A 27,725-nucleotide genomic window follows, 5' to 3' on the forward strand; every position below is an offset into this window, starting at 1 on the left:
TATTGCAGTTTCACCCTTGAAACCCGGGCCAGTCTCCTCTGTTAGTCTTCAGTCTTCTCAGTGCCTTTGTTGCTTGCAGCATAAGTGGGGGAAGGAGAAAGGCCAAACATGTGGCCACCCTGTTCTGTTTTATACCCTTAGTCCATGTGCATGGAGAATACAAGTCCAGGCATGTCTGATTGGCACTGCTGAGTCACAAGGTGAATACCCCCTGTGTGTCTCCTGTGAGGGAGTCATTGTATTGTAACTTCTCTGCTGGACAATGACCGGGGATGTCCGTTCAACACCCACCTGGGCATTGGTTACCTCCCTTGTTGTTGTCTCTGGAGAGCTAGTATCTGTGCACTTCCCAAACCCACAGCATATTTTAGTGAAAACCATACAAGACAATTCTTAAAATTGTATATACATTAATAATACACATATTTAGGTAGAACAGTGGCTTTCAGCAGATCATAACCTTTCCCTTGATACCTCACATGGCATGCTTCGTGAAATATCACAATTATATATGTGATGAATATGGGGGTTATAGGGCGCTCCCCCAATGTACAGAGTGTCAGAGGGGCATAAGGTGTGCCTGTGTAAAGTTACACCATGTGAGTAGCAAGGTAAAATTGTACACTGACTCTAAGGAGAGGGGTCATATTTGTTTCTAGAAAACAAAATGGCACCTGATCCACTTTTCACTTTTGAAGAGCTAATACTGTTATTTATGTATTCGCTTGGGGGTTTGTTGTTGGTTTTTGAAAAGATGATCTCTCTAATGTCTGATTCTTTGCATGCAGTATATACTTACGAGTCCTTTTCTAAACTTTTTCAGGTTGTCCGTCAGATGATGTGGCTGATGGATCATATTTTTAAGTATACAAACTTTGGGATTGTATCGCTGATCCACGGAGACTTCTTTATAAAACAGGTAAACAATAGATGTCTGGTAGTGCCTTGATTTATCCTTGTAGTCAATGCTCTGTTTTCCATTAAGTTTTCTAGATCCAGAATTTCAGTGTGGTTTGCTAGGGTTTATCTGTGTAATTTCTGCAGTGGGGATTTCAAGGTGAAATCCTTGTGCTGAAATGTACTTGCTAGAGATGGATCTAATATAAAATGAATTAAAATATTTTAATTCGTTTTTAGTAATTGTATTACTTAATATTTATATGATGATAGAGACCTCAACCAGGTAGGAGTCCCATTGTGCTAGGCCATGGTACAATCAGACAGTAAATTACAGTCTTTGCTTCAGAGTTTACAGTCTAACAGAGGTACATTGCCATAAATGTAGAATAATATAGTGCTGAATCAGGTCTGGAATACTGATAATGTGTAAACATTAGAGACTCTTGTTTGTTGGTTATATTATCCTAAAAGCTGACGGATAAATGCTTACTGAGATCTTCTGTATTACTTTTTCGTTTGTTAAATGCAGAGCAAACCATCCTCCAAGAATAAGAAAATGTAAAAAAGGTTTGGTAGCTAACATTGATCTGATTCCAGTTATGCAAAATATGACATACACACTTCTTCCTCTCCACCCGCCTTATTTATTTGTCTGGGTTAGGGAGGGGGCAGACAGGTGTAGGGTAACTGGGATATTGTAACTTTGAGGAAAGAGGCTAATCTGTATTTAAAATGGAGTGACTGAGGATCTGTTTGAAAAAATATAAATTTCAAGTCAGATTTTCAGTTAGGAGATTAGAGAGGTGCCTAGCAAATTACAGGCACGATTACATAATAAAATAACCTCCAGTGGTGGGCCTATAGTGCTTTGTGGATGACCTTTAGTTACATGATAGTACTCTTGCATCTGAGAGAAGAACTGAACCTGACACGTTTTGAAATATCGATCTTTCTTTCTTTCTATCTCTTGTATTTACTTGCATTTAGCACACATACAAGACAAATACTGAGTAACGTATGCTAGAGGGCAGCTGCCGATTTGCTAATAGGGTGTACATTTTAGGATATTTTTGGATGTTTTTGTTGCAACTTCTCTCGTTGGAGTCTGTTTTTGACTTTTTTTGTTATAGTATTGCGACTTTTAGGTCTGTAATCGAGCGACCAGGGAGATTGAAGTGTTCTCCGACTGGTTTTTGAATGTTATAATTCTTGACGTTTGATTTGTGTCCATTTATTCTTTTACATAGACTGTCTGGTTTGGCCAATGTACATGGCAGAGGGGCATTGCTGGCACATGATGACATATATCACGTTGGAGATGTGCAAGTGAACAAGCCTCTGATAGTGTGGCTGATGTGATTAGGTCCTATGATGGTGTCCCCTGAATAGATACGTGGACAGAGTTGGCAATGGGCTTTGTTGCAAGGATAGTTTCCTGGGTTAGTGGTTTTTGCTGAGTGGTGTGTGGTTGCTGGTGGGTATTTGCTTCAGGTTGGGGGCTGTCTGTAAGCAAGGAGTGGCCTGTCTCCCAAGGTCTGTGAGAGTGAGGGATCGTCTTTCAGGATAGGTTGTAGATCCTTGATGATGCGCTGGAGAGGTTTTAGTTGGAGGCTGAAGGTGACGGCTAGTGGCATTCTGTTATTTTCTTTGTTGGGCCTGTCCTGTAGTAGGTGACTTCTGGGTACTCTTCTGGCTCTGTCAATCTGTTTCTTCACTTCAGCAGGTGGGTATTGTAGTTGTAAGAATGCTTGATAGAGATCTTGTAGGGGTTTGTCTCTGTCTGAGGGGTTGGAGCAAATGCGGTTGTATCGTAGAGCTTGGCTGTAGACAGTGGATCGTGTCGTGTGGTCTGGATGAAAGCCAGAGGCATGTAGATAAGTATAGCGGTCAGTATGTTTCCGGTATAGGGTGGTGTTTATGTGACCATCGCTTATTAGTACTGTAGTGTCCAGGAAATGGATCTCTTGTGTGGACTGGTCCAGGCTGAGGTTGATGGTGGGATGGAAATTGTTGAAATCATGGTGGAATTCCTCAAGGCCGCCTTTTCCATGGGTCCAGATGATGATGTCATCAATGTAGTGCAAGTAGAGTAGGGGCATTAGGGGACGAGAGCTAAGGAAGCGTTGTTCTCAGTCAGCCATAAAAATGTTGGCCTACTATGGGGCCATGCGGGTACCCATAGCAGTGCCTCTGATTTGAAGGTATATATTGTCCCCAAATGTGAAATAGTTGTGGGTGAGGACAAAGTCACAAATTTCAGCCACCAGGTTAGCTGTGACATTATCGGGGATACTGTTCCTGATGGCTTGTAGTCCATCTTTGTGTGGAATGTTGGTGTAGAGGGCTTCTATATCCATAGTGACCAGGATGGTGTTTTCTGGAAGATCACCAATGGATTATAGTAACTGTAATCAGACATCAAGAATTAATACATTCGAAAACCAGTTGGAGAACACTTCAATCTTCCTGGTCACTCAATTTCAGACCTAAAAGTTGCAATATTACAACAAAAAAAGGTCAAAACCAGACTCCAACGAGAGACTGCTGAATTGGAATTAATTTGCAAACTGGACACCATTAAATTAGGCTTCAATAAGGAGTGGAAGTGGATGGGTCATTACACAAAGTAAAACTATTTCCCAATGCTTATTTTCCCCCTTACTGTTACTCTCACCTTCTTGTCAACTGTTGGAAATGGGCCATCTTGATTATCACTACAAAAGGTTTTTTTTTCTCCTGCTGATAATAGCTCACCTTAAAGGATCACTCTCACTATAGTATTTATGGCAACACCTATTTTTTCATGTTCCGTGTGTGTTTGTGTGTGTATATATCTCTTCCTACTGTATTTTCCACTGGATGCATCCCATGAAGTAGGTTTTAGCCCACGAAAGCTTATGCTCAAATAAATTTGTTAGTCTTTAAGGTGCCACAAGTACTCCTTGTTCTTTTTGTCTAATCTTAGTTCAGCTGTCATTTGAATGGCCTATCAGAAAAAGGAGAGTGTCTTTCAAGGATTTTTGCTGCTTTTGTGGCCCTACCATCTGTTTACTTTTATCTACTTCTTAGCCACTACTTAACTCTTTCAAATGGTCCTCCCCAAATCACAACTTTTTCAGGCTGTCTAATATGATGGTATCTGAGAGCATCCAGTGCTTGCTAGGTGTTGTTTCATCCATATCCTTGAGGGATTGGAAAGATCTGACCTCTAAAACATGAAGTTCCTTGAATGCAATTCACTTTTGTTACCAGACTCACTTGGGGCTATGTAAACTTTATGGAGTATGTGTAGGGGCTTGGCAAATTAGGAGATAATCACCTGCTGCATGCTTCCTGACCAATGCAGTATTTAAGAAGTAATCTGGTGAGTGTATTTTTAAAATACAGGCAAGTTTGGAAGCTTGTGATTTCAAAATCTATGCAGAAATGTCTTCATAATAAGTCACCTTTCTCCATCCTGCCCTGTCACCATGCTTCAGCGGGTCACAGCTGAGGACTCCAGATTCAAGACAAGCTGCTGAGAAATAGGGCAGATTCACCCCAAAATGTGTGGTTATTCTATCATACGATGTACAAAGACAGTAACAAAAGTAAACTTCTGTCTTACCACACTGGTTAACAACAAGTCAAAAATGCCGTCGCTTTAGGCATTCCAGCCATTATTTCATAGGTGCTGACTCCGTGGGTGCTCCGGAGCTGGAGCACCCATGGGAAAAATTAGCGGGCTCTCTGCACCCACCTGCAGCCAAACTCCCCCCTCCTCGCCTCCTTCCCCCCATCACATCATGTCCACTCTCCTCCCCCTCCCTCCCAGTGCTTCCTGCGCCCCCCCTCCCCTGCCTGCCTAACAACTGTTTGTCGGCACTTAGGACTTTCCGGGAGAGAAGGGGAGGAGTGGGGATGTGGCACGCTCAGGGGAAGAGGCGGGGCAGGGGTTGGGACTTGGAGGTAGGGGGTGGAATGGGGGTGGGGACTTTGGGGAACAGGTGGAATGGGGGTGGAGTGAGGGCAGTGTAGGGGTGGGAAGAGGCGTGGCCAGGGTGGGGTGTGGGGGGGAGTTGAGCACCCACTAGGCAGAGGGGAAGTCTGCGCCTATGCCTTATTTCACCGCCCAAACACTAGACTTTGTTATTGAAAACCAATTTTATCAAACAAAGGGTTCTTCTGATCTCAAGAGAACAGCCACATAACCAGGTCAATATATAACTCAGTTCTTACCCAATAAATACACTGTTGCCAATCCTTTAGAACTAAAACATAAAGGTTTATTCATAAGGGAAAAGAGGAAGACAATTAAAATGGTTAATAGATCATGTACATACAATCATTGCCAATTTCTTATCTTAGGTGTGTAGCAGTGATGGAACAAACTGCTGGCTTGTAAAGTCTCTAGTAACTTCCAAAAGATTGAAAGGTTCTCAGTCCATAGTCAATATGTTCCTTTCAGTTGTAAATCCACTGTCCAGAGAATCAAAGCAGGAAAGAGGCAGCATGGAGATGATTCAAGGGTTTTTTTATACCCTCTGCCATGTGGATAGAATTTTACTGTCCCAAACAAAATACACAGCACAGGAGAAGTACAGGCAACAAGGTGAAGTCCAGGCTCACATGAGCATGTCACATGTCCTTACATGGCTTGCTGACTTACAGGGCCCAGCCATTGGCCACTTGAAGGCTAAGAAGTCTGCAGGAAGAGAAATCTGGATGGAATGAGTTTCTTTTATGGCTTCATTGTGAGAGTTAATTGCCTTTAATAGGCCATGAACACACAGCTGTCTGGCTTCAGTGTACCTGGTGGGTGTTATCCTAGGAACAAATGTATTTGGGATTCAAGTGTGTGTGTGTGTGTGTGTGTGTGTGTGTGTGTTTTTTGTATCTGAAGTTTTGAATATTGGCTATATATAGCCAATATTCAAAACTTCAGATACAAAAGTGATATATGCATATAAACAGGATAATTTTATTTAGCAAATCACAACTTTTACATTGACACCTTACATGATATAATTTGTACAAGATTTGTTGCTATTGTCTAACAATGGCAATATTGATATACGTGGTCAGACTTCAATCATACAGAATTCCCCCCCCCCCATAACAAAATAAAAGCAATCCCCTAAAAACTAGTGAAAGCCATCAGTATGGTAGAGTTTCTAGGTAAAGCCATCTTTGAGTTGTCACAAGCCAAAGTAGCATTAGGAAAATATCCCTAGTGAGAATAGCTCAGTTCTTGGACTTCCATATCTCTCAAATGTCTTACCAGATTTGCCTCAGGCTTCTCAAAATGATGCCACCTTGGCATCCTATGGAGATGAGGATGGATTGCTTTTGAATTTGGAGGGGCAGGGAGGAAATTGAGTTTTCAGCAGAAGACCAGTCTTCAGCATTAACTTTGCAGAAACTAGCTTTTCTTCATAATTTGTTACACCTGTAATTAAAATTACTTACTAATTTTTATATTGACCATATAATCCATAATTCCTGTCATTCGTATTTAAATATACATTGTGTAAATGTATTGTGTGTGTATATAGTGTATTTAAGCAACAATGTACAAGCCAGGATATGATTGTATCCGTGGGTTCTGGTGTAACTGAGATATAGGGCCAAATTCTCAGCAGTGTACAATGATTAGGTCCATTGACTTCAATTAAGCTATGCCATTTTACATCAGATGCAAATCTGGCCCATAGAGCCTGCTCATTGTGACTTCTTACATCAGTTGAGGATTGAGAGAATTGCAGCTGAACAGCCCAAAACTTCATATGATTCCTGGGGCCTCTTAATGAGTGAGGGATTGTAAGATTTGGCCCCAGATTTCTATCACAACTTTACTTGCCCATTCTTCTACTCAAGAAGAGGAAGTCAGGACTTGATATTTTATATCTTTAAAAAAAAAACAATTTTTTTTAAAAGGGCACTTTGAGACTATAAATGTATCAAAAAGTAGTAGTAAAGGCATTTTTTACTTACCACTTCAGGTTTAATAATTACCAGAGTCCCCAGACTAAATACCTTAGTGCCAACTTTTTACTCTTTAATATCTTGTTGTCCTGAGTAATGCTTTGTATTAATGGTGTAGTCTTTTTTTGGCACAAAAGGAATGACTCGTTTTAGATAGCTGCAAAGGTTAGCAAGGAATTTATTTAGAGCTGTTTACAAATCAGACTTTTGTCCTCTAAATAGAAGAGATAACAAAACATCATTTCAGAATCACACACCAAAAAATGAATCTGTGCCAGTAGTTGCCTACCTCTATAGAATGCCAGAATTTAGCTGCTTGTTCCTCTCTCCCATCTAACAGCAGTTTTGTTTAGAAACAATAATATGAATGGTTATGCTTGCTGGCCTGAATGTTTTCAGGGAATTCCTCCTAATTGAAATTTCTCATATAATCGCCATATTTTATATTATATAAATTAATTTCAGATTACTTATGATGATTCTTTTTCAGAAAGGAACTCTGTTTCTTGGCAAACTTTTACTTTATTTAAAATTTCAGGTTTCAGAGTAGCAGCCGTGTTAGTCTGTATTCGCAAAAAGAAAAGGAGTACTTGTGGCACCTTAGAGACTAACAAATTTATTAGAGCATAAGCTTTTGTGAGCTACAGCTAGCTCACGAAAGCTTATGCTCTAATAAATTTGTTAGTCTCTAAGGTGCCACAAGTACTCCTTTTCTTTTTATTTAAAATGAATACCTCTAGTTTTTGTCTTATTTCTTCTTTCAGTTATCAAAAATCTACTTTATAAATGCTGAATGCTGGTACATTATTTATACATATTGCAAACCTACTCTTTAAAACCATGACCGAAGGGGGAAATGCCCTCATTTTACAGTGCAGTTCTAATTTAATCTATTTAAAAATAGTATCTTCTTCAGAGAAGATCTTTCTCTGGTGTATTCATTGTCATAACTGCTAGTTTTAGCAAACAAATAAGCAATACGTTCAGGTTGCACAACTATGGGAAAATGGGAAGAGTTCTGTGATTGGCTTGTATGCTATCAACAGAATTAAATTCTAGTCTCAGTTAAACCTTTGCAACCCTACTGAAGAAAATAGACCAGTACTGAAGAACTTGTCCAATTCCTTTGTATTGAAGATAATGGGATTGCACAACGGTGAATGCAGAGTTTTGTTTTGCAACCACTTTATTATGAGTGGTGCTGTGTAAACCATCTTGATTCTTGGATTCCCTTTGAGTTTGCAGTTGCAATAAAAACTTTTTTTTTTAACATGTAAACTTGGGCAAATTTGATCAGACGACCATTAACAGATAGTGGTCTGGGGTTCCATATTTATCATGTTATACAGAATCTTTTTTAACAGTATAATTGCACTTTAAAGATTACACTTAAAAAAGAGAACTGGTCAGAATGGCAATTTTACTCTCACTTCTGAAAACCTCTCTTCCACCCTTATGAGGGTGGCATTGAGTTGACCATCCGTGGCTGCCTTTGGGAAAACAGTATTTATGTTGGCATTGAAGGTTTATTATGTAGCATTCTGAGAAAAGACAGAGTTTAAACATTATTTTAATAAGTTTTTAGGATTTTTAAAAATCTACTTAGATTTTAAGACTACTTAAAATATCACTAACCTTTCTCTCCTCTCCCTCCCAGGGAAAAGCTCACCGTGACGAGCAGCTTGTGCTCCTAAAGGAACATTTAGACAAACATTACAGGAGCCGTGACCGGAAGTGGATTGTACTGTTTCCAGAGGGCGGCTTTCTTAGGAAAAGGAGGGAAACAAGCCAGGCATTTGCCAAGAAAAACGATTTGCCATTTCTTACACATGTCACCCTGCCAAGACTGGGAGCAACACAAGTTATTCTGAAATCACTTGTAGCTCAGCAAGAAAATGGAACCCCAGCAGGTGGAGATGCGATGGTTGCAGGTAGGAATTGTTGTTATGAAATCTCAAAATAGCTATTGTTCAATGTGAATACATAGTTATTAAATAAAACTTCATGATGCTTTGAGTTAGAGGTCTTTTTCCAGCCAGATCACTACCTGAATGTGTGAAATCTTGTTCAGAATATGCTGAAATTCTAATTATCGTAAGTATGGGCTGACCATAATATTTTTCAAAATTTCTTAGTATTTGCACTTTGGTTAAACTTTGGTTTATTTTTGGAATTTGAAAGATATTTTTGGTTGTATTCTCTGACTTTCTGTTCTATTTAGATTTTTATACTCTGCACCCATTACAGTGGTATTGAATGACCAACCGGATGTATGGAGATTCACTTCATTAATTCCTTACTCAGTGTTGAAACTATATAGTCTGGTTTGGAATACACAGACTAGTGGGTTCATGTGTGTCATAGATAACAGTACATAACATCTTTGGTATGTTGTATGCAAGTGGCTAATTTAAAATATTGTTAAGTAGGGAGTTTACAAGGGGCTTTAACAGATTGAAGAACCAAGTTGCAGCAGCTCTGACACTCGGTGTTCATAATGGAAGCCTGTTCAATATAGCTATCAGGAGGTGACTGGGAATCAGGACTTGTCTGTATAGTCATGGTTCTCTCTTCATATATAACTTTAAGTAGGATAATAGTAGCACTTTTGCAGCAAAATTGCTTCAAATCCTTCCATAGTGAACAAATTAATCATGCATGTTTAACTCTCATACCAAGTATCACATGATTCTAGAATCACATAGCGGCTTTTAATTTTCATAGCGAACATCATGCATATCTAGAGGTGATTATAGAGGGAGGCTATACTCTGTTAACACTGAGATATAGGATCCATAAACATCACATTTTTACTGTTAACATTTATCAAAAACATGGCATCTTCCTTATCCCTAGAAAAAGAAAACTAGATAAGAGAGACATGCCTATGAATGGCTAAGTTTTGAATAGCCATTAACAACCATCTTCTAATAAAAGAGACCTTCTAGGTTGAAATAATCTTTCTGCCTTAAGATTCTTTTTCATACCATCTGTCTATTTCCTCTCTGTGCTGTATTCAGAAACTTGAATGCAGAGCTTTTGTTCCAGAATACATGGATCTGACCCTTATAAATGAGACTGCTTCATTGGTTCCCTCCATTAATAACTGATTTATTGGAGTAGTTTCCTTCCTTCGACTTTGTGTCGGGGAACTGAGTAATGAAAAAAGTAATCTCTCTTCTCTCCACCCCTCTTATATAAAAGATTTCAAACACCTCTCCCCCAGTCCCTTTCTGCTTCCCTCCACTGGCTGCCTTTTAAGAGTCTGGCTTTTTTTCCTCCTATTTCTAATAATACTACAGATGTAATACTTGCAATTTCCTCCATTCCAATAGGGAGATGCATTATGGGAATTTTATTGCAACATGCAATGTATGCAGTCTATTTTTCCTTCATCAGTGTGTGTTCATGAGTTCAGAATTTTCCTTTTCCCACTGAAACTGTGCTTTCTTCTCCTCCAAGTATTTCCAGGAAATTTTATATTATTATACTTTCCAATTTTCTCTCCTGGCTTTTATAACTTTTTATCACAAACTTTATTATCTTATGTCATGTTGGTTTCATTTTGATCTTTGTCCAATGTTTTCTGCTTTACTCTGCAGCTTTTACTGTATCCCGTACACTTTTGTGATTAAACTTTTCATTTTGAGTCTTGAGATGTGAAGGGTTGTTTCATATCTGTTTTATGATGGAGCTGTTCTAAGAAATCAATAATACTACTTTTTGTCCTGGAGTGTTTGCACTGGAGAGGGAATAATGTGACAGTGTAACCCAAGGCCCTAGAGGTGGGAATTGATAGTTGAGGCTTTAAATCTGTCTAGTCACTAAGTTGTTTTGCTTTTTGGCATTTTCAAACAGTCGGTGGGTTTACTTCTATCTTGATTATAATTATGCGATTTCCATCACTTATAGTAGAGGCAGTGTTTTTTTCAATATTGAAACTAGTGTTATGTGTAACTACCTAAAGAATTATACATCATAACTAAATTTGAGAGTAGGGATTCATCCTTTGCTTTATGAAAACCCGGCACATCGGTTGTTTTTTGTTTTTGTTTTGTTTTCAAAACAGTGTGGGGGTTGGTTTTCAAGTATATATGTAAAAGGATATATTGAAATAGATAGAGAAGACTGGGAGCAAACCTTACTAATGAAAGTAACCTTGCCTACCTAGGAAATGGGAATACATGGCCTACTGATAGGGGTTGATTTTTATTTTGGAGATAGTAGAAGTGTTCTGATTAAAATGAATTGCAAGTTGAGCTGTGTGAATTGCATCCCTTAATACTTGGTGGTGTTCTCTCCAACTACATACAGAACTACATACATACACAACTACATACAGAATGGAGACGGAATCAATCCTCTGAGACGATCTAAAGAAAAACCCCCCATGGCTGATGTTTTCACCCTCACTCCTTGGCCACAGACAAAGTTATGAAAAGCAAAAATCCTAGTATTGGTACATTTCCCCACCTACTGCTATGCATCATAATAAACAAGAAGATAAGACACCTTCAAGGCTCCCTTGTGTGATGCTTAAAAATAATCATGAATGCAGAAAAACATTCTAATGTTGTCTTTAAGAATGTAAGCTTTCTTTAAGAAAAATGAGTTTATATCCATTTCCTTTGTTGAGAGCCATTTGAATAGGACAATGTGCTGATGTCCTTTCTACCCAGCTTTTTAGAAAAGACTTCATAGTTTTGCTTCTGCTGTTATGCGTTTGAACTCACTTGTCTCCCTAGAGACTTGGCAGATAATTCACTGCTCATTCTGGCCTCTTATAAGTTGTAATACAAGGTTAAAGATCTTACTAGGATTTTTTAATACGTTCATGTTTCTTACAGCTTTACAATCACATACATTACAACTAAAATAATGTTTAACAGTGGACCAGAAAATCACTTGTGCAGTAAGGGCAATACCACAAAAATGGATAAACTTTCAGTCGCCATCTTACTAACATATAGGGGCTAAGATCCCTAAAATTGAGACTAAACAAAATAGTAGAGGAATTTATCAGAGCAGCTTCAGAGTAGCAGCCGTGTTAGTCTGTATTCGCAAAAAGAAAAGGAGTACTTGTGGCACCTTAGAGACTAACAAATTTATTAGAGCATAAGCTTTCGTGAGCTACAGCTCACTTCATCGGATGCATTTGGTGGGGGGGGGGAAACCAACCAAAAAACCAGAAGGCTGTTTCACTGCATTGAAACAGTCTTTTCACTCATACTCTTTAAATTAAAAGTTTTGACTTTAAGTAAACATATCTATTTTATTACAGCTAGCTAAACCCAAAAAGACCACACATAACTCATCATCCAGTAGCTAAAAAACAGCTCAATACCTTGCTTTCTAAAATAACCATCCTCATCACTTTTCATAGATTTCATAAGAAGCAGTGAAAACATTCAGACAACTCTGAGCATAACAAAAATGATCAGCTGTTAATAAGTTTGAATACGGTTATTAAAGGAAACAATTATATATATCAGCAAATGTTTGCCTTAATTTAAGTTCATCACTTGCAATTTCTATAAAGTGCTTTTAATACATACATCAATTTGCAGGCAGGTTACTCTTACTAGTAGAATCACATAACAGGAGATTCAATGTTAATATCATGGGTCTCAGCTGAATTAAACTTCAGCAAGGCATGCATCTAGGGTTTTGGGAGGTTTTTTTTGTGTTTTTTAAGACATTTATAGATATGTATTTATGGCTGTGTTTGTCAGGTGAAAGCCTATTTCTAGCCTTATTTTGCATCTCTTTGTTACTAAATGGGATTCATTGGGGGATAGTGACAGGTACTCCAGCTGAACTGTGAGGGTCATCTTCTACCTCTGTTCTTGGTGATGATGGTTAGTCTTCCTGTTTCACCAGGCATGATGTCTCTGCTTGCTTCCTTCTTGGATCTGGTCAGGGGTTTTGTCTTGGGAGGCTTCACTGTTGGAAGTGTCTTTATTTTATGACCTTTCAGACTTGGAGATGGCTCCCCGATGCTGTAAATCTATTCATTAGCTTACTTCTTAAATAGTGAGTTCTTAGGTTAAATTGCCAGTTGTTGGGGAAGCTTTGCAGATTCTCACTTCATTAGTTACCTAGCACTCTTCCCTCTGTTACTATAAGGTGGGTGCACAACTGGTTGGAAAACTACTCAGAGAGTAGTTATTAATGGTTCAGAGTCTAGCTGGAAGGGCATATTGAATGGGGTCCCAGAGGAATCTGTACTGGGTCCCGTTCTATTTGATATCTTAATAAATGATTAAGAAAATAGCATAGAGAGTACAAGTATAAAGTTTGTGGATGTTATCAAGCTGGGCTGAGGTGGAATCACAAATACTTCGGAGGACAGGATTAGAAGTAAAAGTGATCTTGATAAATTGGAGAAATGGTCTGAATAACTAGCTGAACTAGGTTCAATAAGGACAAATGCAAAATACTGTATTTAGGAAGGGCTAATCAATTTCACAAATACAAAATTGGAAATTATTTCCTAGGAAGGAGTACTGCATAAAAAGGATCTGGGGGTTATAGTGGATCACAAACTAAATTAGTCTACTATGTAATACTGTTTCAAAAAAAAAAAGTGTGTTGCGGGGCAAACATCATTCTGGGATGTATTAGTAGGAGTGTTTTAAGCAAGACATGAGAAGTAATTCTTGGGCTCTATTCCACAGTCATGAGGCATCAGCTAGAGTATTGTGTCCACATTTTTGCCAAACTGTGGTGCCCAGAACCAAACAAATTGGGGAAAGTTCAGTGGAGAGCAGTAAAAATGATTAAAGGTCTAGAAATCATGACCTACAAGAAAAGACTGAAAAAATTGGGTTTGTTTAGTCTAGAGAAGACTGAGGCAGGGGTATAACTGTCGTCAAGTACATAAATGGTTGTAAAAAAAAAAAGGAGGGTGATAAATTGTTCTCTTTATCCATTGAGGACAGGACAAGAAGTAATGGGCTTAAATTGCAGCCAGGGAGATTTTAGGTCAGATCTTAGGGAAAACTTCCTAATTGTAAGGGTAGCTAAGCACTGGAACAAATTACCTAGGGAGGGTTCCACCATTGGAAGTTAAGAACAGGTTAGACAAACAACTGTCAGGGATGGTCTAGATTAGAGGTTCTCAAACTGTGGGGTTGCCAGGGCTGGTCTAGAGTTGCTGGGGCCCTGGGCCAAAGTCGGAACCCCACCGCCTGGGACTGAAGCCTAAGGACTTCAGCCCTGGGCGGCGGGGCTCAGGTTACAGGCCCTCTGCCTGGGGCAGAAGCCCTTGAGCTTCGGCTTTGCCCCCCCTCCACCCCAGGTGGTGGGGCTTTGGCTTTGGCCCCCTCTCGTGGGGCTTGGGCAGGCTCAGGCTTCAGTCCCTGCTCCTGGGGTCGTGTAGTAATTTGTTGTCAGAAAGGGGTTGTGGTGCAATGAAGTTTGAGAAACCCATGTCTAGATAATACTTAGTCCTGCCTCAATGCGGAGGACTGGACAAAATGAGCTATTGAGTCCCTTCCAGTCCCACATTTCTATGATTCTGTAGATTACTTTATTGAGTGTAACATTGCCAACTAACTTATTTCAGTCTTTACTTTTCTGACTTTATATTTGAAGAGTGCTATTATCCATTGCTTACTCTGTTCTTAGGTTATTTCCATAGACTGCTTAGTGCTAGTAGTTGTTAAGCAGATAAGTTGTTGTTAAGGAAGGAGGAAGACTTTTTTTGTTCTCAAACGTCTTTTCTAGTTCTACAACAGAGTACTTATGTAAGCTTATATGTTTGTATTCTACTTTTAATTAACATAAAACAAAGAATATAAAAAACCCTATAAACAAGAACACTGATTTACTTGTCACTCTGAAGTATGATCGCTAATATTTAGGTCTGTTTGTATCCGAGAGGAGGTCTCTGAAAACATTAAATGAACAGTTTTTTGTATTAGTAAATTTAACCCTTTCTTTTATTCCTACAAACATTCTTAATAGTTCAGCTAAACTGTACTTTACTTTTTATTTGGAACATACGATTTGACATAACTACTCAAACTGCTGATCTGTCAAGTAAACATCTTACCACAAGCCAGTACTAGATGTTTAGGGGAACATAGATTGAAATGTAATGTATATAGGGTCTGATATTCCGAGCGGTTGAGCACCTGCAGCTCCCATTGACTAGTGGTTACTGCTCACACATCTGAGAATAAGGCCACTTGCCAATTATGTAATGTTCTGTTTGTGGAGTAGGATGCTTGGGGGTCGGGGGGGGGGGCGTTAATCAGCCATCCAGGTATTCCCAGGTTCCCTTCTGCTGACCTGAGCTACTGGTGAAAAGATATGTGCAGTGAATCACAGCCATAATTTTCCACTGCTGGGGAACTGGGTGGAGGTTAGGATATGAAGTGGAGATTAAGATTTTCCTTCATCCTTCCCACTTTGCCTCCCTATCCAAGTGTGCTAGCCACAGTGTGCTGCTATGTCTCTCTTATTCCTACATGTGAACTGGACAGATGTATGAGATGAAACTTGAACAAACGGTCTGGTCTGGTCCAGTGGCAACATATCTGAGTTCAGAACCAGACTTCTCCCTCATGCCTTCAGGGGCTTCCTGTATAATATAGTTAGTGTTCTCCTTTTTTCTGGGGGAAGATGTACATTGAGTAGCCAACTCAGGACACTTGAGAGCTTAAATTTTCTCCTCTTGATGTTAATAAAAGTTTTGCAATTTGGAAAACTAAATCTGTCCCTTTTAAGAGCAACATCAATAGAGCACCAGAGAGATGAATGTCAGAAGAGGGGTGTGTGTGTGTGTGTGTGCGCGTGCGCATGTGTGTGCTTTTTGGGGAGAAGAGCAGAGTAATAGGGACAAACTAGTTGGAGGAATCCTTGAACAACATCCCTGTACCCCCTCAACTGCCTCTGGAAACTTTTTAAGTAAAGGGCAGTGGGAGGTGAATCTTTTTTACATTGATTTCCCTATTTGTTTCAGAGTGAAGGAGAATGAGTGGCAGAGGAAAAAGATATGTGGAGAGAGGAAAAGACAGAAATAAAAGGGGGGGGGGAAGAAAAGAAGCAATATCTGAATTTCATATTTTAGAAGATTATACATTAGATATTTGTTTAAAAATAAAAAAGAGAGAAAAGGGCTCATTTTATCTTTATGGAAGAAGTATGTGGGTTCGGGTGAAATTTCCCCTAAACTATATCCAGTATGAGAGGCTATTGTCTAACATTAATGTCGTCTAAATATCTGCCCATTGAGTTATCCTATTAACTGGCAAGAGCTATCCTTCTGAAGAATGGAGAATATTTAGTTAAAAAGTGAATGTTTAACGTTAAATTCTTAATGTGTTCTTGTAAATAAATATTACTCTTACAAGTAAACAAAAATCTTCTTTGCTTTCTTGTCTAGAGATCAATTATCTTGTGTAATATTGAGGTTGCAGATCAAATCTAGAGGGAAAACTGACTTTGCAGTGACCCTAATGGAATTTCACCCATGTTGGGCTAGCTATTCATGCAGGGTCACCTGATGATGTGACAACATAATAATGGCATAACTCAAAATTAGATAAAATATAAATAATTTACAATCCAGTTGTTTAATAAGGAATTGGTCTAAACGCTGTCTAGCTTTTTTAGTTGATTTTAGAGGAAATATAAAAAAAATAAAGATATAATCTGCTTGTGTGTACAGAGTAAATGTTCTCAGAAATTTTAATGAGTGGAGCACCAAGGAAGCTATACAATCCTTAATGTATGTTGTACACAGCTTACAATAAATTCATTAATTATGGAATTATTGAGTAGCTGCCCCTTTATGCCTGGCCAATAACTATCATGTAATTAGTCATGTGTTAGTGTACAGGAATATGCTGTAAACCTAATACATGTTAAATTATAAACTAACAGTGCATGAGGTATGCAGTGAGCCTTACCAGTTGTCTGGTGAGAAAAACAAATAGGATTTTTGTGATGCTTTGGGACAGGCAGACTGGCTACAGAAACACTAGGCTGAAAGAAAGATGGACAAAAAGCACCAGCTGGTGAATTATAGGATGATTTTAGTTCAGGTATGGCCACAAACTTGGGCAGTTGAACCTGGCCCTGGTCCATCAAAAAGGGGGGTTGTTTCTACTCAGAAAATGCAACCTCTCTCTCTCTCTCTCTCTCTCTCTCTCTTTTTTTTTTTTATGGCCCAGATTCAGATTGAAGACAATGGATTCTATGGGACAATCTAAACATGTTTCTAACATTAGAGAACCAGATCTGCCACAACCATATGGTGGACTTTGTGTCAAATTCAGCACAGGCATATATTGGTAGGCTAATGTCCTGCACATCTTCAGCTATTGTGGACATCTATCATCTTTTGGAATTTGAGGGAGTGAGTGTGGAAACTACTAAGGGCTTGTCTACACTGGCAGCACTTTACAGCAATTTGTCTACACTGGCAGTACTTTACACCCTCCTGAGCGCAGCAAACTTTCAGCACTGTAAAGCGCCAGTGTCGACAGTTCACCGGTGCTGGGAGCTACGCCCCTCATGGAGGTGGTTTTTTTTTTTTTTTAGAGCCCTGGGAGAGCTCTCTCCTAGTGCTGCGCTGTGACCACATAATCCATGCGGCAGCACTTTAACATTGCCAGTGTAGACTAGCTCTAAAATATACACATTACTTACAATGAAAGTAGTTATTTCTTGCAGCGTTTTCTTCCTATTATATCTTTATTCCTTTCTTTCTATGAAGACTCTGGACTTTGTAGTCACATTAGTATTATAGACACTTGTTAGGAAATATTATGCACTGTCTAATAAGTCTGCCTGTTGAGTTCCCTTTTATACAGTTAATCAGGTGAGAAACAAAATACTTTTTAAGGAAGTCTTTTGTACTGGCATACTTATATTTAAAGAACACAGCTGTTCGTTCTTTCTGGAAATATTTCTTTGGGATGAAATGTGACCTGATAAGTTTTAGGCTCAAGATCAGAACACTCATAAGCTTTCTATAGTGAATGTATTTTTTTTTTTATAAACTAACAAGGATGGGGGAGACTAGTACACCCAAATATGTTAAAATGCTATTAAGAGATGAATTTTAAATGGAAACAAGCCAGAAACTTCAAAACTGCATCAGAATCCTGGTTTCTACCCGGACAACAGGTGTTCCCTGTGCCTCTTGCATTGTCTGATCATGTGCAGGCAACAAGTTGCTACTAACAGGCCATAGTTACCTAGTTTTTAAATTTTTCCCTTTGCAATTATTTGGTAGCTCAGACAAGCTGGCCTTGGTTAACAAAGAAAATATGCACAACATTCAGTATAATATTTTAACAACCAACACTGAAGTAACACTTGGTTTTTCATTAAAATTAAAGCTTGACCTGGCTTTGCCAAATCCAAAGGGCTGCCTTAGGGCAACATACTTTCTTTATTTTCAAGGAAGACATGCTTAATTACCTGGGCAGTAATCCAATTGTCAGATTTGTTGTTTTGAACTGCATGTGACTTTTCAAATGTTGCTATGTCATCATCCACAGGTATCAGCCTAAAGTAAAGGGAAGTAGGTGTTCTTTCCATCGTTACAGTATTAAATGAAGTTAGAGAGGTCACTGATTTGGCAAAGATCATGTAAAAGGAAGAGTCCAGGAAATTCTTTCTAATTGGTATCTACATGCTGTCTCCTGAATTTGTCATAGCTTGTCATATTTTGTAATTAACAATCTCTCAAATAGATGTGGCCTAGTAAATGTAGTCCAGATCTGGAATAAAGGTAGCTAGCTCTACCCAAGTTTTGCAGTAACATTTCACAGACTGCTAAGCCTGTACATTAATTGGATAAATGTACCTACCTACATCAAAGAAAACATTACTTACTGCTGTGTAGGCATTTGACAATCACAGCTAGACTTGAAAGGACCCCATTAAGAGAAATAAAGGAAGCGTACCCACCTGACAGTAATATTGCTCAGGTTTGTCTGACTCAAGATTCACTGAGGGTCTGATCCTAAACCCACTGAAGTGAATAGGAGCCATTACACTGACTGCAATTAATTTTGGATGAGGCTGTAAGACAGAAGTGGCTTTGTTAACATAGGAGAGACGATCATCATTAACAAGTATAGCTTCCCTCTCTTTCTTGAATGTCTTCATTTCATTTCAGACTCAATATGGCTAAAACAGAGTTGATCTTTCCTCAGTCTCCTGCTCTGTCACTGTCTTTCCCATCATTCAAGGTCACAATTATAATTTCATCTTGCACTTTAATGATAGGCACTGTAGAAATACTTAGATTACGTAAATAAACCTGACTCCTTTTTGCCCCTACCTCCTTTTTTATCCTTACACCCAAGCAGTTACCGAAGCCTTCACTGCTTTGTCTACAGCATCTTTGAAATCTGTCCCTTCCTTTTAATCTTTATTGCTCATACTCTAGTCCACACCTGATGATTTCCTGTCTTGCAACCTGCCCCCTTGTTGGCCTTCCCATGTTAAACGATAAAGGTCACCTAAATGAAACAAAACCTTACAAGAATTTTTAATGTAGTACAACAGCCTTTTGAAAAGTCTTTTTTTTTATTCATGTTGCTTTAATATAAAAGACTTGACCCTGTCAGTAAGAGGAAGCTCCATATGCCTTCCCACCAGTATCTCTGGTCAGAAATCTTTCTACCAGTCTTGGACAGGCAAATGTCAGTGATACCTAAAAGCCCTGTATTGGCCGAGACAGGTATGTTTTGCTTTTTTTGACCATGAAATGATCATTCCAAATCAGGTACCACTCTACATCTGTACATCTGGAATCCTTCCTGACTCGAGGGTGGGTAGAGATTGAGACATGGATTTCCACTCTTGAGAACATCATGGGAGCCCTAGCAGGATTTGTATCTTTGAGAAAAGAAAATAACTTGTGCATCTTACCAGAAAACAAACCAAGATTACCACTCACTCACTGATCTCTCAGATTTTGGGAGGATTTTTCTTGATTTTTGTAGTTCAAGTGGTTGTTGTTGGGAGTTTGCCTCCCATTTGAAAAATAACCCCTGTGGAGCCTGAGGACAGTATAGGTACTGGTATCTGGTGAGGTACACCCCAATTACTTGACATGCTCAAAAACCTTAGAGCTATTGAAGTCCCTGGCTAGTCTTGGTCTAGCAGCATGGATCCAAGAGAGTTAATCTGATGAAATATATATCGGGGAAAAAGAACTACAGGACAGCAATTTTCATAATGGAAAAAACAATGGCAAACACCGAGTATGTTCATATTCAGTAAAATTATATCTCAATTAACATTAAATGGACTAATGATAGATGTAAATAATTGTGTGAATTATACATTGAATCAGATATGCTTGCTAGAAGTCTCTAGATTTCGTTATAATTTTGTGTTGAGATTTTTTTTTTTTGTGATGAAATAGGGCACAATATTATAGTAATTCAGATACTGAATCCACAGGATAGTCTCCATTTGTTAAGGAATTAATGGATTTATTAGGGAAAATGAAGCATTAATTACCCTGAAAACTTTGGATGTTTATGTAGTGTGTCAAAATTTTGATAAGTTAGTTATCTGTCTTCAATAACTTTAGGTCACCCGCTTATTTACGAGTATAGGAATTGCTATACAGGATCAGACCAGCAGTCTGTCTAGTCATAGATTATACATTCAGAAGGAATGATTGTGATCAAGTCTGATCTTCTCGAGGATTTTGTTGGATCTTGTTATATCTTTGTCTGCTAGATTGAAAGCCCTTATCAAATTTTTCTTCTACTTATAGACTGTGATCAGGTCAACCCTTAGGGATTGTGTACACTGGCACTTACAGCGCTGCAGCTTTCTCGCTCAGGGGTATGAAAAAACACACCCCTGAGCACTGCAAGTTTCAGCGCTGTAAAGTGCCAGTGTAGCACTGATAGCTATTCCCCTAGTGGAGGTGTGGGGTTTTTTGTTTTTCTTTATAGTGCTGGGAGAGCTCTCTCCCAGCACTGTGCTGCGACTACACAACCACGTTAAAGCACTGCCGCGGCCAGCTGTTTAACAGTGCTAGTGAAGACATGCCTTTAGTTTTCTCTTTAAGATGAGTAGATTGAACTCCTTGTGCCTTTCAATATAAGGCATGTCTTTTCTAATCCTTTAATCATCCTCAAGGCTCTCCTCTGAACTCTCTCCAATTAATCAACATCCTTCTTGAATTGTGGACACCAGAACTGGACATGATATTTCAGTAGTGGCCACACCAGTCGCAAATGCAGAGGTAATATAACCTCTCTACTCTTATTTGATATTCCCCTGTTTGTTCATCCAAGGGGATCAGTTAGCCCTTCTGGCCACACTAGAAGTAGCACTGGGAACACATGTTCGGCTGATTATCCACTATGACCTTCCAAGTCCTTGTCAGAGACTCTGCTTCCCAGGATAGACCCCCTCCCATTCTGTAAGTATGGGCTACATTCTTTGTTCCTAGATGTATGACTTTATATTTCGGCATATTAAAATGCATGTTGTTTGCTTGTGCTCAGTTTACTAAGCAATCCAGATTGCTCTTTATCAGTATCAGTTACCACACCCTCAATGTTTGTCATCTGCAAACTTGATTACTAATGATTTTGTTTCATTTCAGGTCACTTATAAAAATGATAAATAGTGTAGGGTTAAGAACCTATCCCTGCAGGACCCCAGTAGAGAAACATCCTATCTGATGATGATTCCCTGTTCACAATTACATTTTAAGATCTAATAATCAGCCAGTTTTAATCAATTCATTGTGGGCAGTGTTGATTGCATCATTCTAATTTTTCAATCCAGATGTTTTGTGGTACTAAGTCAGATGTGTCAGACGTCCGTTTACATCAACGCTATTATCTTTATCAACCAAACTTGTAATATCATAAGTTATCAAGTTAGTTTGCCATCTGTTTTTCCATAAGCCCATGTTGATTGGCATTAATGATATTGCTCTTCTTTAAAACTCCATTATTTTGCTTGTAGTCAAGTATCCTGTCTATGACAGCCGTTGGAACCAGATGCTTCAGAGAAAGGTATAAGAACCCACAGTGGGCAGATGTGGGATAATCTGCCCCACACGTAGGTCTCATCTGGCCTCTAATAGTTCGAGATTGGCTTAAACCCTGAAACTCAAGGTTTCAATACTCCTTCCAAATTTTTTATTGTCATTAATTATAACAATTCTGAATATTCTTAGTATCTGTGTAAATATCCAATCCCTTTTTGAGTCTTGTTAAGTTCTTGGCTTCAATGACATCCTATGGCAATGAGTTCCACAGTGGTGGTGGTATACTTTATATTTCCTTTTTGTAAGGTTTGAATTTCCTACTTTTTTAATTTGAGTTCCCTCGTTTTGTTGTGTTATGAGACAGGGAAGTTCCTGATCTAGCCTCTCTCCACCATTCATTATTTTATATACTTTTATCATATCCCCTTTTATTTATCTTCTTGCTAAGGTAAGGAATCTCACTTTTTTATTTTCAATGTCTCTTCACGTGAACAGAATTTTTCTAGGTCTCTGATCATACTATTTCTTCAGCCTGATCCAAGAACCTTAATCCTATAGCTGACATCTATGTAGAAATGTATCTTAGTTTCTTTAGGTACTAAATTATGTAAGTACAAGTGAGTTGTTCCTCTTGTACCTGTACTGCACTCTTTGGAGAACCTTTTTTTTAATGAACCACATTGAAAGTAAAGGACTTCTCTCCCAGGAGTGAAAAGGAAAAATATCTAGTGAAATTGCTGCCAAGGCTTGATGGCTTGTTGTCCTTAAGAGTGAGAGCCCTTGATGCCAGAAAGGAAGTGCCGTCTGTCTGTCTGCATACAGAAAGATTTAAATGTTCATTTTGGCACCTGATAAAAGCAACCCTGCTGAGGAATCCAGAGTGTCCCACATCAGGATGCTGTATTTGGAGCTCTCTGCCCAGAGAGAGGAATCTGTAGAAAGTAATAGGTAAAATAGATGCTGCACATACATCAGTAATCTAATTCTCCATGGACTGATTTTCTTTCAGAGGAAGCAAGTGCTTAAGTGTAAGCTCAAGGGGCCTATAAAAGTCCCTTTCAGATTGTCTCTCTGAACTGTTTGCAAAGCTATATTTCTCCAAGTAACTGGACTTGATTCTCTGACGGGTTTTAAAAACAGAAAAATGTTCTGGTAGAATTCATGTTTAAGTTACTTTGTTTGGTTTAGAAGACTCTGCATTTGAATATTACTAAGCAAAAGCTAGCAAGTCACGGCTACTTGGATCCCATTGGTCACTGAAGATATACATTGCAGAGTTTAATTCAACCAACTTTGTTTTGGTAAGATAAGAGCATGTAAGAATCCACTGTATAGCAGACTCTGATAACAGGCTTCTTTTATGCATTTGATTATATCTTTGTTGAAGTCAGATCTTAGGGCCTTCAAATGTAGTCCAGTTCATCTTTATTACTTAGGGAATGCGATGAAGTGAGCTGTAGCTAATGAACGCTTATGCTCAAATAAATGTTAGTCTCTAAGGTGCCACAAGTACTCCTTTTCTTTTTGCGAATACAGACTAACATGGCTGCTACTCTGAAATCTTGATTACTTAACTTTCAGAAATAGCTTTATTAGAGAACTACATAAATTCACTTTTCTCTTTCGAGGAGATAGACACTGTTGCACTGTTTTTTAATTCACTAATTTTTTAAAATATAATTTTCTGATGCATATCTTTTAAATAGTATGATCTATTTTTTAAAAAAATCATTGGAAAGAAAAGCATTTTTATGGGCTTTTCTCTTCCTTGATGATTAGAAGGGGATCTTTTCAGCAAGCCAGAGAGCAAAAACACCAAACCTTGGGTCTATCCCACTACCTTCCTCTATGTTCACACATCTGTTTGTTTTATTTGTGCTGCTGTCACAACCACAATTGCTGGTAAACAACCTCTTATCAGGCCTGGGGATGAGTTTGCATATTAGCTCCCTCAGAACTGCACATGTCAACATGCTAGTGCATAAGACGGGAAGTACAATTAACCATCAACAACACACTGAAACTTGACTCTGTACATGGGTGGTGGACTCTGCTTTACAGATCAGAGCCCAGTGGTGGTATGTCACCGAACTCTGTCGGAGGCAGTCCCTCCCCTTCACATTCTCTTTTGTTGCTTTACCCTAGTCCCATGATGCAGATCATCTACTGGGACACACGCATTCCACGGGGTTCAAAATTCCCATTCCTGGTTAAGGCCAAATGACTCAAAGGAAAAAGAGGGGCCCAAAATTCGGTGGATCCAGATGGTCAGCCTGAGTCTAACAAGCTTTAAAACTCAACAAATAAGCATTTGGACTTGGCCAGCAGGGAGAATTTTGAACCCCACTGAATCTGTCTCGTAGTAGCCAGTCAGTGTCCTCTATGGGAGGAAGGTAGAGCAATAAAGGAGGATCTTAAGGGGAGCCACTGCCTCAGGCCAAGTTTTGGGCACTACTCAGCACTGATGTGAAGATCAAAGGACCCGCCCACCCTGATAGAATGAGAACAGGGAAGAAATAGTTATGAAAATTCACCACCACCATTATTTCAGAAGAAAAAGCACACTAAGAGACTACTTAGTTTCTCCTTTGATTTGCTTTCCTGGCCAAACAAATATTCCCTTGATTGTTGATTATTCTTATTTTTGTGTGTGTCCAAATACTAGGAAAAAACAATAGTGCATGGTATGTACCTCTCACAAGGTAGCTTACTTCTACATGGTTTGTGTAGAATTGTATATGAATGGGATCCCTGCAGGCTATTTTGAACATTCATCCTGTATTAAAAGAGAAGGATCAGGGGGGTGAACGTTTCTGAATTATTCAAAGAGAAACTAAAAGATTAAAATAATATGGCTCACAGTAAAGTGTTTGGAAAGTAGCAGTCCAGGTGAAACCTCATAAGGAGAAAACACAAGCCCCCAGAAAGGTCAGTTTCAAAGTTGTTGTAGCTAGCTGCTGCTTCAGAACTCTCTGGTAGTCAGGCTATTTGATATTTCCACTTCTACCAGAAGGCAGATTGAGAAAGTCTTTTGATAGAAATTGAAAGTTCAAACTAGCTTGGCTGCCAGGGATGGTTGTGGTTGCCCTGGTCACACCAGAGCTGGAGGGAGGGCTTCTTGAACAGACGCATGTAAACATGTTTACACTACAAATTGTCAGGACTCCAATTACAACACTGCCCCATGTCTTTTACATCTAAATGGGTGTGTAACTTTGAACAAAGTTAAAACGGAATCAAAATTATAGCCTGGTTCTGTCCATCATAAAAATGCGGCTGTGCATTTATTGTGTAGATGTGCCTTATCTATGTGTTAGGAAGTCCAATTGTCCTTCAACCATCAGGATTTTAAATTCTGATGCGGGGTGGACTAGAATTGTAGTGAAAATTGCCAAGACCTTTTTAAGCAAAGCAGAACCATATTCTCCCTTATGTATGATGAGCATTCAGTGCCATCTAAGAATGATTTTTCAATTCAAATTCATAACAAAACCAAAAGGGATATAGTAAGCTTGAATTTTTAATTTATTTTTAATTTCAAAAAGATCAGTTTGCTGATGTTTCAAATAGCATGCCCTGATTTTTTTTTTATATCTTCTTGGGTTCAGAAGTCTGTTTGGATAGACCTGAGAGCAACACCATCAAACATGCTCAGGCGGGCATAGCCTGCTCTGTCTTTGTGCAACAGCCTGCTTCCTCTTGAGTTTCAGTATCAGCTTGAGCTTTGCTGTTATTGGAAACACTTTCTCAGGGAGAACATAAATAATGCAATTCAACAAAACCAGTGAAACTGACTATAAATCCAGAAATGTACCAAAAAATAAATCTTTTTTCCATTCTAGCAATTGTAGGGGTTAATTGTAACATTGTAAACATTAGTAGGAATAAAATGTTCAGACGGAAATATGATTACTTGCTGAAAATGCTGACATTTGTGTTGGTTTACATTTGTGTGAACTCCTGTCTTATGCGACAATAAATTTTAATGACCAGAATATTGCGTCAAGTATTTGACTTTGCCAGCAACCGTACAAAGTGTCTACTGCCCTTGCTATTCTCCTTACATTTCTGGCCTTTTAGGATAGTAGGTAGTTTTAGTTAATCACAATTATTAACATTGTACTTGTGATTTTTTTTGTTTACTAAGGCATTTTTTTAAAAAAATTCTTACATAATTTTAGATATGCCAATAAACATTTCATGAAGAAGCAATGTTTATTAATTCCTTTTTAATAAATTAATGCTTTATTAGAAAACTGTTTCTATTAGAAAACTATTAGAAAATTCAAGTTGACAGTGTCTGTAAGTTTTCAAAAGAAAGAATAAGGCTGAAGTCATGGATTCCTTCACATTCCTGATTTAAAGTGTATCTATGACTTTGACAAGTTGGTATCTTTGTGGTGGGATGCAAAAGTAACTAATTTAGTTAAAGAGCTGCCATGTTAAAAGCTGAGGTCTGTGAAAGGCTGAAAGAGTGCAAGACCTTCTATAGTTAGGGCTAGTGGTCTGTTGCAGGACTCAGATCTGTGGTTCCTCTTTGTGTTGAGGTGGAGCTGATTTGAGGTATCCACACAGCACTGCACCGCAATTGCTACTAAGGGTATGTCTACACTATGAAATTAGGTCAAATTTATAGAAGTCGGTTTTGTAGAAAGCTTTTTTATACAGTCAATTGTGTGTGTCCCCACACAAATGCTCTAAGTGCACGTAGTCGGCAGAGTGTGTCCACGTACTGAAGCAACAGTCAACTTCCGGAGCGTTGCACTGTGGGTAGCTATCCCACAGTTCCCGTAGTCTCCACCGCCTATTTGAATTCTGGGTAGCAATCACAGTGCCTGATGGGGCTAAAACGTTACCGTGGGTGGTTCTGGGTACATATCGTCTGGCCCACCTTCCCTCCCTCCTTCCATGAAAGCAAGGGCAGACAATCGTTTTGCGCCTTTTTTCTTGAGTTACCTGTGCAGACGCCATATCATGGCAAGCATGGAGCCCGCTCAGCTAACCGTCACCGTATGTCTCCTGGGTGCTGGCAGATGCGGTGCTGCATTGCTAGACAGCAGCAGTTTATTGCCTTTTGGCAGAAGACAGTGCAGTATGACTGGTAGCCATTGTCGACGTAGTCCTGGGTGCTCTTTTAACTGACCTCGATGAGGTCAGGGGTGCCTGGGCAAACATGGGAGTGACTCAGGCAGGTCATTTCCCTTTTAAGTTTCATCTCATGGCGATCGAGTCCTACCGGCAGCCAGCAGAAGATGATGGCCAGCAGTCATACTGCATCATCTTCTGCCGAGCACCCAGGAGATGATGATGTCTAGCGGTCGTACTGCACAGTCTGCTGCCAGCAAGATGTATAAAGATAGATGAAGTGGCTCAAAACAAGAAATGGACCAGATTTGTTTTGTATTCATTTTCTCCTCTCTCCCTCTGTGACATCAATGGCCTGCTAACCCCAGTTTTGAGTTCTATCCTTGAGGGGGCCATTCAGTTTCTCACAAAGCCACCCCCTTTGTTGATTTTAATTCCCTGTAAGCCAACCCTGTAAGCCATATCATCAGTCGCCCCTCCCTCCATCAGGGCAACAGCAGACAATCGTTTTGCGCCTTTTTTCTGTGCAGACGCCATACCACGGCAAGCATGGAGCCCGCTCGGATCACTTCGATAATTAGGAGCACATTAAACACCACACACTTTATCCATCAGTATATGCAGCACCAGAACCTGGCAAAGTGAAACCTGGCAAGTAGGCAACGTCAGCGCGGTGACGAGAGTGATGAGGACATGGACACAGACTTCTCTCAAAGCACGAGCCCTGGCAATGTGGGCATCATGGTGCTAATGGGGTAGGTTCGTGCGGTGGAGTGCCGATTCT

At 39.2% G+C, this 27,725-nt stretch overlaps 1 protein-coding gene across 6 annotated transcripts in view; it reads left to right on the plus strand.

Annotated features, from left to right (window-relative positions):
• Positions 1-27,725, plus strand: part of LPGAT1 (lysophosphatidylglycerol acyltransferase 1) — a 135,275-nt gene that overhangs the window by 62,477 nt on the left and 45,073 nt on the right. For all 6 annotated transcript variants that reach the window (XM_038397149.2, XM_038397152.2, XM_043511783.1 and 3 more), the window contains 2 exons: positions 824-919; positions 8,522-8,795. In XM_038397149.2, the coding sequence (XP_038253077.1) occupies positions 824-919; positions 8,522-8,795 (370 nt within the window). The remainder of the gene's footprint in view (positions 1-823; positions 920-8,521; positions 8,796-27,725) is intronic.

This window comes from Dermochelys coriacea, chromosome 3, assembly GCF_009764565.3.
Source record: "Dermochelys coriacea isolate rDerCor1 chromosome 3, rDerCor1.pri.v4, whole genome shotgun sequence".
Lineage (NCBI taxonomy): Eukaryota > Metazoa > Chordata > Testudines > Dermochelyidae > Dermochelys > Dermochelys coriacea.